The sequence below is a fragment of the Vanellus vanellus genome (genome assembly GCF_965231255.1).
Source record: "Vanellus vanellus genome assembly, chromosome: 8".
Lineage (NCBI taxonomy): Eukaryota > Metazoa > Chordata > Aves > Charadriiformes > Charadriidae > Vanellus > Vanellus vanellus.
Window position 1 is genome coordinate 3,056,739 of NC_138913.1, and position 13,372 is coordinate 3,070,110.

Sequence of the window (13,372 nt, forward strand, 5' to 3'; positions counted from 1 at the left end):
TTAATATCTTGCCAAAATGATGCCTTCTATTCTATAAATGATGAAAACTCCCAGGTTTTGTTTGTTTGTTTTTTCTTAAAAGTTAAACTGTAAAGGGGTTTATCATTTCCCTTAGGGGGCCCAAACCACAGCGGCCTTATGTTACTTTTCAGGCAGATTTACCAGATATGCCTGAAAAATCACGTCAAGGCCAGCACCAGGCCGCTTTGATACCGCTCTCCGATTGCTTTACTGCTTGAAAAGGAGTGTACTTCACAGCTTTGGGGTGTTTGCTCTTCCTAAGACTCAGTCTGTCAGTGCAACACCAGCTTTTTGGTTCCTGTTTTGCTTCTTTTGGAATCACAAGTACCAACACGTTGTAACTCAATGGATAGTGCTTCTTCCACCCCCTTTTACCATCAGTATTTCCATTCACTATCCAATAGAATCTACATATTTTCCAAGCACAACACCAGGCTGGGCGGAGAACGGATGGAGAGCAGCCCTGAGGAGAAGGACTTGGGGGTGTCGGTGGGTGAGAAGCTCACTGTGAGCCGGCAGTGTGCGCTGGAGCCCAGCGAGCCCCCGGCACCCCGGGCTGCATCCCCCCAGCGTGGCCAGCAGGGCGAGGGGGGGCTGTGCCCCTCTGCTGCGCTCTGCTCTGGGGAGACCCCCCCGCAGTGCTGCCTCCGGCTCGGGGGGTCCCCACAGCAGAAGGACACGGAGCTGTTGGAGCGGGGCCAGAGGAGGCCCCGGAGATGCTGGGAGGGCTGGAGCCCCTCTGCTGGGAGGACAGGCTGGGAGAGGTGGGGGGGTCAGCCTGGAGAAGGCTCCGGGGAGACCTCAGAGCCCCTTCCAGTGCCTAAAGGGGCTCCAGGAGAGCTGGGGAGGGACTCTGGATCAGGGAGGGGAGCCGTGGGACCAGGGGGAACGGTTTGACACTGGAATATCTATTTAGACTAGATATGAGGAAGACATTTTTCACTCTGAGGGCGGTGAGCCCCCGGCGCAGGGTGCCCCGAGAAGCTGTGGCTGCCCCATCCCTGGAGGTGTTCAAGGCCGGGTTGGACGGGGCTGGGAGCAACCTGGGCTGGGGGGAGGTGGCCCTGCCCAGGGCAGGGGGTGGGAAGTAGATGATCTTTAAGGTCCCTTCCAACCTATTTGTTCTACAATTGTTCTACAATTCTGATTCTGAAGAAATAGCAAAGACAGTCTCAGAGGACTGCAGGACATTTTTTGTTATCTACAGCAGTGAACTTTACCTTCTAACGGAAGGGAGGTTGATAGGTTTGGATGAAATCCTGCTGCCGCTCAAGGCAGACCCCGGGAAGCTTCCTCCAGCTGTGCTCATCGCACACCCAGCTCTCGCTGGACTCCCGGCTGTGAAACTGCTGTCAAATTCTATCCGGGCAGGTTCTGTTAAATTCAGCGAGAGCTGCGCAGCTAAATCTTGTAGTCAGCTTCGCGGACTGATTCCTTGGCATTTCAAGGAATTCACCTACTCTCCCAGTTTCCAGCAGGGATGAGGATGGCCTCCTTACAGCTGTCTAGATCAGCAGGTAGGGCTCTGCTGAAGAGATGGTTTGGTCCTATTGGCAGCCCGCGTGGGCCCGCTGGATGACCACAGGCAAGTGACTTCATCTGTCAATAAGGGAATAACAGTACTGGGCACCTTCATCAAGTGCCATGACATTTATTAATGTTTATTGGTTTGGGGTTTGAAAACCTTTAAAGCGGTAATTTGCCAGCCTTTCCGCTGTCTAAGTGCATTATGTACATTAACTTAGAATCCCCAAAACCCAGCTCTGCAGCATCGCTAAATACATTACTCCCATCTGCAGATGGGAAAAGCGAGGCAGGGAGAGGCCACAATGAAGCCACAGAGTCAAAACTCCCAGACACACCCGAACACCACCTCTTACCCACTGTTACCTCTCATCTCCCTCAGAGGAAGATGCTTCTATGACACAGGTGCTGGCCTCTCCTACAAATCATAGAATCATAGAATGGTTTAGGTTGGAAAGGACCTTGAAGATCATCGAGTCCCAACCCCCCTGCCATAGGCAGGGACACCTCCCACCAGCCCAGGTTGCCCACAGCCACGTCCAGCCTGGCCTTGAACACCTCCAGGGATGGGGCCTCAACAACCTCTCTGGGCAACCTGTGCCAGTGCCGCACCACCCTCAGAGTGAAAAACTTCTTCCTAATGTTCAATCTGAACCTGCCCTCTTCCAGTTTAAAGCCATTCCCCCTCATCCTATCCCTACATGCCCCAGTAAAAAGCCCTTCCCCAGCTCTCCTGTAGGCCCCCGTTAGGGACTGGAAGGCCGCAAGAAGATCTCCCCGGAGCCTTCTCTTCTCCAGGCTGAAAAGCCCCAACTCTTTCAGCTTCTCCTCGTAGGAGAGGTGCTCCAGCCCTCGCATCATCCTCGTGGCTCTCCTCTGGACACGCTCCAGCAAGTCCATGTCCTTCTTCTGTTGGGGCCTCCAGAGCTGGATGCAGTACTGCAGGTGGGGTCTCACGAGAGTGGAGTAGAGGGGCAGAATCCCCTCCTTTGACCTGCTGGCCACACTTCTTTTGATGCAGCCCAGGATACAGTTGGCCTTCTGGGCTGCGATCGCACACTGCTGGCTCATGTTGAGCTTCTCGTCAGTCAGCACCCCCAGGTCCTTCTCCTCAGGGCTGCTCTCCAGCCATTCCCTGCCCAGCCTGGATTTGTGCTTGGCATTGCCCCAACCCAGATGTAGGACCTTGCACTTGGCCTTGTTGAACTGCATGAGGTTGGCTTGGGCCCACCTCTGCAGCCTGTCCAGGTCCCTCTGGATGGCATCCCTCCCCTCCCCTCCCCTCCCCTCCCCTCCCCTCCCCTCCCCTCCCCTCCCCTCCCCTCCCCTCCCCTCCCCTCCTGCGTGTCTACCTCACCAAACAGCTTGGTGTCATCGGCAAACTTGCTGAGGGTGCACTCGACCCCACTGTCCATGTCGCCAACAAAAATGTTGAGCAGTACAGGCCCCAGTACTGACCCCTGAGGAACACCACTCGTGATTGCTCTCCACTTGGACATCGAGCCGTTGACCGTAACTCTTTGAATGTGACCGTCCAGTCAGAGACGAACATTTGTTTTCTTACAGTAGGAAATGTCTCGCCGTAACCCATGGAATAAAGTTTTCATGTCAGATGATTCAAAGCTTCATCCTGTCCCAGTTTCAAAGGATAAAATCCAACAGACAAATACAGATCTCAAATTCTCATTGTGTTAACTACCAGAACACAAAAAATAGTTTTCCTTTTTTGCTCTGAACTATTAAAAATATGCAAACCATAAAAAAAATTAAGCTAGGGGTAAAAAATGAAGGTTTCTTTAACCATTTGCATTACCTGGATTAATTGGAGCCAAACTGATGTGGTGTAAAGCAAGATTAAAGCAGTAATTCCAATATTTTTTTTTTTCAAATCCAAGAGGACATTCCTAAAAGGCTCTTTGCACTGCTCTTCGCTGCCATCACCATTGGCACCCATCGGTAAGTTCTCTTAGAAAGGTACGGTGGCTGCTGTGTACCGTAAAGAGAAAGCCGTCCCCAGGGAACAGACTGCAACCTCTGCCCATCGCTGACGGGTGACGGACGAGGCGGGAGGCGTGGGATGTAAACACGGCTGTCCTCTAACGCACAGTACCGTACTGACTTTACATGAACTGATGATTGCCGTTGGTCCGGTTTTACACTGCTAGAATGGGAAAAAAAAAACACCCTGTGTGTTTTTACATCATTTCCAAGCCCATATGCAACGAGAGTAAAGTGCAACTTTTGAAAGTTTAAGACGGAAGCTCTACCGAATGCACACAACATTTTTTCAGTACATTGCTTTCCTAACTCGATTATGGCTTTTAAACACTCGTCTTAGTTTTTACTTTTACCTCACTTAAAGATACAGTTTTCCCGTATCCATTTGAATCTCCCTTCTTATAACCAGGAAGAATCTACTGTGGTGAAGGTCAAACGAAGTATATGAGCTACAACACCCACCCTGCTACGGTGGGGCTATATTTGAATAACTGATCCATCACGACAGCAACTAAAACAATGATATTTCAATCCTGTTAATCCCTACTTCTTAGATTTATGATGCTTTAAGTTAAATAGTCAATAATTAAATAGGGTGCTACCTATTTTTAAAATAGGTATGGTTAAATCATTGAAGAATCAGTATTCTTGCACTGGCCGATAACGCAGTCAGTAATTGATCAGCTATTTCATTTACAGCTCTGGAAGGTTTTAAATCAGGGTTTGGACAAGGAGGTAACATGACCCAAACACAACAAGTGGGGTGAAAGTACTTTTGATCTTACTTTGCACCTGCTAATATGCAAACCTTAGTGAGTACATGCGAAATGGTCCATTGAAGCAGATACACAAGATTTGTTGCAGTTCGTTATAATATAAATGCACCTGGAACATCCGTACTCTTCTGGTATTTCTTTTTACTTAATAGATGTTATTAAATAAACTATTGAAAATGGCTGAAAACAGGCACAGCCAAGCGCAATGCAGAACTTTAAACCCCACCAGACAAACTAGTACAAAAATATCTTGAACTGGACAGATGGCGCCTTTCTTGAAATTGCAATTGCGGTATGGAAAAACCCTGCGACAACTCCAGGTAAGCCAGATAAGAACGTTTTGTTTTGAGAATATTCTGAAATTTAGATTTCATACCCGAGGTTAGAATCGTACCTGCATATCAGAACATGGTGAAAATAAACAGACAGAACAAGAGGGAATGGCTTCAAGCTCCACCAGGGTAGATTTAGACTGAACATTAGGAAAGAATTTTTCACAGACAGAGTGGTCGGGCGTTGGAATAGACTGCCCAGGGAGGTGGTTGAGTCCCCATCCCTGGATGTGTTTAAGAGACATTTAGATGTGGTGTTGGGGGATATGGTGTAGGGGAGAACTTTGTAGAGTAGGGTAGGTGGTTGGACTCGATGGTCCCAAGGGTCTCTTCCAACCTAGACAGTTCTATGATTCTATGATAAAGAATAAACAGTGCTTTTCCAAAACATTTGGTTTGCTTTGTTTTCTATTTGACACAAACGTGCTCAGCACAGCACGTAGTTCAGGCCTGGATGCACGTGGAAGAAAAACAGATCTGATCATCAATAAAAACCTTAAGGTCTTTATTGTGCTTTGGCCTAAGAACTAAACCACCTTTCCCATCACCTACAAATACCGCACCTCGCATCGATACCGACACATGGACAGCCAGCTTGAAGTACTGTGGTACCACTTTCTGTGAAGGACATCAACATCCCCCTGAAGGGCAGCTGGTGAAAGGCAGTACCTTTGCAAGCGCGGCATCCATTCCGCTGTTTCATCTCACCTTTGCAACCAGGCATTTTTAAGAAGCTGAGAGAACTTTCTGTCTCTGCTGTACTTCCAACTGGCCCAAGAATAAAAGAGCAAGATCGAGCTGGGACCCTGAACTTTGTATCATCGCTAGACCGGTCTTCAAAAATCGCTTACGTTGCATTACAAATCTGAGCCAGGCTTCATAAATTTAACATTAAACACTCGCCATTAGCGATATTTTGGGCTCAATTCTGGAACTAGTAAGTGCTTTCTGCAAGTCAATGGAAGGTGAAGGTGTTCACTTTGTCACGTGTCAGTACACTGGAATACTGCGGAGCTTCAAATGAGCTACATCAAAATTGTTTTATTTAGCAGTCAGGGAAATCAATGGAGATCACCTAATGCATCACCTACTAGATACATTTAAAAAAAAAACTTTATTTTTTTATTATTAAGAAATTTATGAAATATACAAAAAGTGTCACTTAACTATTTACAAAACAGAAATTTGCCAGATATAAAGATATTTAACATTTTGATGGTAACACTTGAAAGAGACGTATTATACAATGTCAATTATGAATAACCTGCTCACGTATTTATAATGCAAAGGGCTTCTCCAAAGAACATCTAGCATATGCAGCCGCTTTCATATGTAAAACAAAGAAAAATACATCTTGATGAAATAACACAAATGTAAAAACAGTATTTTCAAATCGAGTGCTTTGGGCAGAAAAAAAATACATGGAAAGCTCTTCCTTATTTTAAATGAATATGATATTTTAACCTTAAGGAAGCTTTCAATATCATTGTCAATTATACATGTTAGAGGCTACAAAACCAACCAACAATGCTATTTGTTACTTCAAACAACATTCAAATCACATTCCGTAGTATTTTAAACAATTTACATTATCTCAGAAAATACCCTTTTATTGCTAAATGGTTTGCTTCAGTGACAAACCCGAGTTGCTGAAGTAATCTGAAATCATCTATTAAAGAACTTGCTAGTACATACGTACCAGCAGAAATATGTATTACTGTAACTGTGAGCGAAATATTCTTCTGTACTTCACAGGTGCAAGAGCTCCTTTTTAAATTTTCAACCCTTACAGTTCTCTAAATTTGTTTTAGGGTAATTTAAACGAATCTTTTCAGAGGTCCCTGAGGTTACAGAAATAACCAAACTACTTAACTAGGTGCTTAATCAGGGAAATCGGTACTTAATTAGAGGCAACCAAGGTTAAATAATTCTAATGGCAATGAAAAATTAAAAGCCACTAATGGAAAGATTGTTAATTTCTCCTTTTTCTCATACATGTATTATGGACTACAATGTAGCTACTCACCGGAGCCAGGGCATCAGAACATAAACCCAGCTCAAAATGAGCCTGTGGTACATAATAATTCTGCCTGTCATCTAACCATTAACAAGAACTACACCAATTCTCACTCCTGTTCCCCATAAAATGTTTGCTGTGGCTTTTCTTATTTATGTTTGTCAAAATATGCCAGTACAAAATATTCAAGCACTTAAGGTGACCAAAAGGACAGTTACTGCTGTACAGTTACACTAGCTCTCACTGCGGGACTGGCTGCTGCTCGTTCCCTTTCTTTAGCGATTTCCATTTCTATTTTGGCTTTGATTTTATTCCAATCAACTTCCAGCTGTAAGAACAGAAAAGCGAGTACGCAGAGGTCAACTAACATTATATAGAGAGGTTAAACAGATAGATATTCACTGACAGGACAATTTGAGGTTACAATTACAAAGTGACCATATCAATCATTATATAGTTCTTCACGTGTAAGTGACAATTTATATTAACAGAACATATGAGGGCACACTTGAGTTCTAACAAACTGAGCTTTCCACCTTTAAAATAAAATACGCTTGATATATTTTAACAAATACCGATACACCTCATTGTGTCTGGCAAAAAAACATTGAAATACAAAAATAAGTTGGATCAACTTGCATCTAATTTAAACATAACGACATCTGTGTCCTATTACTGCGAATATAGCCCTTTATCAATAATACATGCAGTGATGTCTTTTGACTGCACCTAAAGTCCACCAAGTAAACTGATAGCATATTACAGGAGTTATCTGATATAACAGAAATGAGATTTCTGCTTGAAATTTGTCTTCTACATCAATAAATGTTTTAGCTTTATCTTGGCATTTCTCCAGCTGCACAGAATCATCGTTTTCTGGCTGTATTCTATTTCAGTGAAACTTCAGACAATAGATATAGTGCAATATCCATGGTACAGTGGGGTACAATAGCTGTCTTTCTTTCCAAAAATGCTTGACAAGAAAGAATGGATCATGGTGCATTTGATAACTATAAAAACATGTCCAAAAACTGGGCAAAAATGTAATTGCGAAGTTCAGTTTCATTGCTGGAGAATTAAGACTGTCAAAGATGGGATGGGAAAAATATCTCAACTGCTGCACAGGGAATTTTCAGAGTAGCTGTTACTCTGTTAACTAAGTCATGAAATACCAAGGAAGATTCTCTGTGAGGGAAGATATAACTGCAATACCCACATTCTCATGTGAAAAGGTTAATCCCTCAATTCAGGATGCATTTACTGGGTCCAGGTGCTTTGGATCTGATGACTGAAATCTTTATGGAGCTCTAAGAAAGAATGTGTTTGCTTTAACAGATGTCACACAGATGCTAAACATACCACATACGGGCTAATTCTGCCATCTAGCCCAGAGAGCTACTTGCCAGTGAAGCCAACAACCCTTGCCAGTGACACCTAGTAACTGCCAAGATATGGATTCTCAGTATACATATTAGGTTCATAATACCTTATATATAAAGATGTGATATATAACAACTAAGCACATTGTTTAGATTCCGGATCTGATTGCAGATCAGTGGTCTCAGCTGCAGGACAGAAAAGACGTAAGAACTCCCTACTTAAGCCTGAAGGAGTTTTAGGTGGTGAGAGGGAAATTGAGACCCTTTTTTTTTTTCCTTCTTCTTCCCCGAGAAGGAACAGCAACACAAAAATCTTGCTTTTCCCTTCGATGCCCTCAACATTTCCTTCTAACTTTGCTGTGTGGGTTTAACGGGCTGCATTAAGAATTTAGAGACCACTGTAACCAAGAGCTTAAAATCCACTTCATTAAGCAGGTTCCCTCCTAGTTTCAGATCCAGCAGGCAAGACCCAGAACACGGACGCAGAATACAGCTCAAGGACTTCTTTACTCCAGGAACCTTCTGCAGTCTGAGACCCAAGTTTCAAGACTGAGTTTAAGGTGAAACAGGCTCCACTTGCATCACACAAGGTGTTATTGCTCAGGAACCCTTCTAGAAACATCAGCTTTCTTGATGATTTAAAGACAAGACAGTACTATCTAAGAAGTCTCTTTCAGATGCATCAGGGAACTAACATTATTTTTGCTCAATAATGGATTTAAAGTATGTAGAAGACAAACTTCCAGCATAGCAGCCCAAATTGCTGCGTGGCAAGAGCGCTTGGAAACTGTTCTGTTATTTCTCTGTATTTTCCAGGTAAAGAATGGTTCATCGGGGGGCTAGATATTGTGCAGAATTTCATTCTTGTTTAGGAAATGAAACATCCCTTGAAGCGCTAAAAGCTAATGACTTCCATTAGAAATGGAGCTTTATTGATAGTGTAATGGGCGCTGCCCAGTCAAAGGATCTGAGCTAACAGCTCGGATGTATTTCCTGATCCATCAGCTACAGTGGATGAAAGGATCCGACACAGTCAAAGTACATGTCTAGTTTCATAGTTTCACCCTCAGAATGCTTAGGAACAGCCAGGGGAAGAGCAGGAAGGGCTGCTCAACGAAACTGCTCTCTCAGGTGCACGTGTGGGTGCCTCTCATAAGGAGAAACGTGCAGAAGCACTCCAGCGGAATCTAAGATACTTCTAGCTTATGAACTGTAAGATCTGTCCTCAGTCTTTAAGATCTGTGAAACGCTAATAAATTGAAATGACCTACTGATGACGGAGAGGGTTTCCAGAGGTTTGATGAAATCGTGTATTTAGCTATTTATCATATTTGGCAGAACAGTTCTTACTTCACTCTTAAATATCTATCTGGATACCTTCAACATTTGTTATTGTTGCTATCCATAAAATTACATAAAAATATTGAAGACATTTAAGAATTACACATTCAGCCATACTAAGGTCTAGCTCCCTGTTTATAGAAAACAACTGTGCCTTCATTTGTGTAATCCTTGCCAGATACTAAATATATACATTCTGTATCTGTGCCTTCAAATAAAACACATGCGCAACTATTACTAGCCAAGTAGCCACACATCAAGCTACGAACTTTTACTCAGATGTAAAATCTTAAGATTTGTGTCCACATTTGAACCAAAGAAGGAAGAATGTAGGAGCAATCCCCCCTCCCCCCAAACTGGCAACAAAGAGCAGGCTGACCTAAAGATGTAGGAATAATTCTGAGGAATACTTACACCTTCTGCATATTGCAAAAACCTTTTGTTCGTTTCTTTTTTACCAAAGTCCTCTAGGAACTTTTGTCGATAAGCCAGGACTGTGTCAACATGTGTCTTGTGCTTTACTGCTAGTTCTAGAGCCCTGGAATAAAACAGAAATGAGCTTGTCAGGCTATATAAATGCTCTGGCACAACTACAATCACCATAGTTTTGCAAAATGATATGCTGAAAAGCGATTGGGCTGCAGGCAAAGATTCTTAATCTATAGTGCCAAGCAGTTTTACATTAGTATCAATCACAGGAGGTTAAAAGTAGCCAGCGAAGGAGACCGTCTACTTTATGATGCACGCTATGAAAAATATTCAACAATTATTTCCGTTGACAACCTCATCACATCATTGGATTTTGACAATAGGAGTCTTTTTATTTCAAGGAAATAAAACAGAACGGTTAGAGTTTAGCACTCTCAGTATAAAGGGGCAAAAGTAATAACTTTTGATAACTATTGTAGTCAGGAATCACTTCTGAACAGTGTCATAATACACATTTACAGCATATGCTACACAGCATTTACAAATATTCTATAGGCAGGAAAGATTAGTCATTGGATTACATATATAATCGATTTCTCTGACATCTGTTTTCTTCTCAATGGCATACGGAATACTTATGTTTGATACACAGTTTTTAGATGACACATATTAGGCAACATAATAAAAAGACACAGATATGTGGGGGAAAAACAACTTTTTGCCTACAGTGATATGAATATAATAGCAGAGAAATTAGTAGTAAATGGCTTCAGAAGATTCTGTTAGAAAATGTGGGGTATTGTTTAAAGGAGAAATTCCTACTTTGTTTTCTCATGCCTAATTCATATTTCATCCACCTACACAGTGCTGGGAGTCCGAATAGCCACATATCTATTTTTAGCAACAAGACATTTCAAAACAGCCTTAATTCCTTTGAGGGTCACATACAGTTTGAGGTATGCTAAGGTCTTTTCTGTGTTAACAATACCAAAAAAGCAAAATGTTATTTAAAAATGCTTCCAAGCATGTTTTGAACTTTCACCACAGAATACTTGTATCTTCTCAATGTGACACAAAAACAGTTACTTGTTTGTTTATTGTCAGGATATGATTAACTCAATCTTTTTACAGCTCTGGGCAATTATAGATAGGAAATTAGTCAGCTAAGGATCCGCGACAGAAAAACCGATCTAAATAATTTACAGGTTACCTCATTAAGACTGCTTATAAACATATTGTGTTTAAAGAAATACTACCTATCCCAATTGTAAAGATTAATGTTGACTTGAATAGCTTGATAAGTAAGGCCTGTTTGAAGAAGCAGGGTTTCAGCTTCTTGGGTGTTTCCACTGAACAGCAGTATGTGAGCCATCCTCGACTCTTTGGATGGAAGATCTTTGATGGAATTGATATACTGAACTTTGTCAATCTGTTAACGAGATGTACAACAGTTTAATGAGGGAAATTAATAAAATTAGTTTTGCAACAATTTAGCTGGAAATAAATAACCCCATTTTCTTACCTCACCAATTGATGCATAGGCGATTTCCGCTGTAGCCATGTCTTTGTTGGCAACTGCCATAGCAGCTAAGCATGCCCACATAGTTTGATCCTGAAATTTAAAAAAAACACGCAACTCCTAAAACTTCAAATATTTATTATCATACTAAAAATGACTTTTCAAAGGAAGTATACAAGTCCTGAAAATAATGTATAACAATACAACATTTCTCAGTATGCCATTTATGGCACCGTGGTCTAAGCCTCTTCTGGTCTGAGGACCTCGACAAAGTCTCTTATAAGAAAGTCACTAAATTATTTCTCAGAACTCCTTTATTATAGAAAAGTTGATGTTGTGATCAGCTGTGACTGACAGTGTGGCAGAATGAATCGTTAGTTTTCAGCATCTCAGCCAGTAATGAACTCTTGCAATAGCACCACTTTACGACCTCATCATTGCTGTCCCTGTAACTACTTGTGGAACTAAGCTGGAAATCAAAGCACTGGCTGTAGTTAAAAAAAATATTTAACCTGGCTAATCTCAACCTTGCTTCACAAACAACTGTACTGGAACCACAATGCTGACAATAACACTAATTGTGCGCTTATCATAAGTGTACTACAAATGAAAGAGAAAGGAAAAAAATATTACTTGACTGTAGAACAGACTACGAACCTGCTGAAAAGTAAGAGTGAGCTTCAAAAGTTCTGTCTCCTTTGTGATATTTTCAGTACATTTTATGTTGAGAATTTACAATTAGAAAAACCTCATGGCAAAAGTATTACACCCTTGTTTTCTATTTTCATGACTTTTGCATTTTTTTTTACACAACCTAAAGGAAACTCCACAAAGTCAGAAAAACATTTAAGAAAATCCTGACATTTTGATATCTTCCCTTTTCAAGTCTGACAACATTACAACAAAGATATACGAGAAAAACATATTAGCTAATGTCTCAAAACTTTAGTTCAGACAGAAAAAAAACAATTTCAAATGCACTTTTTAGTGTTTGCACTAGGAATTAAATGGGTTTTAATATTTTTGTTAAATATTTTCAATAACAAATTTGAAAATACTTTGCAATGTGAATAGGTTTTTAGAAGCAGCGCAGGATTACTGTTGACTTAAATCAGAATAAACAGCTACGCCGAGTATGATCTAAACATATTCCCATGCCCTGTCTTACAATCGTTTTTGTTTTAAACAAAACTGGTAAAAGCCACTAAAGCCAATGAAATACAGTAACTTAGCCTGAGGCTGCGGCTTCCCTATCTCTGCACATCTTCCTCCTCTGGCCACGTGTTCCTACTCTTATTACCATGATTCAGGACAAGATTAACCATCCTGCTGGTAGCCCATAATTTGGGAGAACTAAAGTTGTTCAGAGTGTCAAATGCTCGTAAAAATCTTTCTCATGCTCTCTTCCCATTTCCCTATTATTTAGAAAAATGGTGATAAAATGCTGAAAGCTCAGCCTGAAATTATGCAAGAGACCAAGTTTCTAGGAGATTTTCACCAATAGGTCTTGCTGGTCTCTCTTTCTTCAGAAAGACGGCCCGTTTTGTTACTACCGTTTGGAAATACTTTGAACTGTCTACCCGGGTTGCCAAAATCAACAAAAATAGCCCTGTATCTCCACGAAGAGTTTAGGAATCATGAAAGATAAACAAAGTAGTCAAGGCAAGCCCAGCTGTGATGGCTCTCTGTTTACGGTGCTGTAAGGGTATTCCAGGTCATCCCTCGGCCCAGGCAACACTGATTGTGAAACAGAAAGGATATTCGCACCATCTAGTTTAGGCCGGTTTAGATTACCTTCTATCAAAACCAAAAACTTTCTTTTGCAATCAACGGAAAGGAAAAGTCTTCAATGACTGAGACGTAGGGACCTAACTCAGATGCTTAAAACCAGATGATGTGAATACTCTTCACACTGAAAATACAGGTTCTGTTGTAGTTTTTCTTGAAAGACCTTCCTCACTCATTGACAGATACAGACTAATGAGGAAAAGCTCATAAAACGAGACAGTGAAAAACCACGATACCTCTACTGGCAT

At 41.7% G+C, this 13,372-nt stretch overlaps 1 protein-coding gene across 1 annotated transcript in view; it reads right to left on the reverse strand.

Moving 5' to 3' along the window:
• Window positions 1-5,812: 5,812 nt before the first annotated feature.
• IFT80 (intraflagellar transport 80) overlaps window positions 5,813-13,372 on the reverse strand; it is a 51,616-nt gene continuing 44,056 nt past the window's right edge. Inside the window, exons 15-18 of the mRNA XM_082487362.1 lie at window positions 11,340-11,429; window positions 11,074-11,246; window positions 9,803-9,926; window positions 5,813-6,996 (exon numbers count right to left, since the gene is read on the reverse strand). Coding sequence (XP_082343488.1) covers window positions 6,883-6,996; window positions 9,803-9,926; window positions 11,074-11,246; window positions 11,340-11,429 — 501 coding nt within the window. The 3' untranslated portion in view covers window positions 5,813-6,882. The remainder of the gene's footprint in view (window positions 6,997-9,802; window positions 9,927-11,073; window positions 11,247-11,339; window positions 11,430-13,372) is intronic.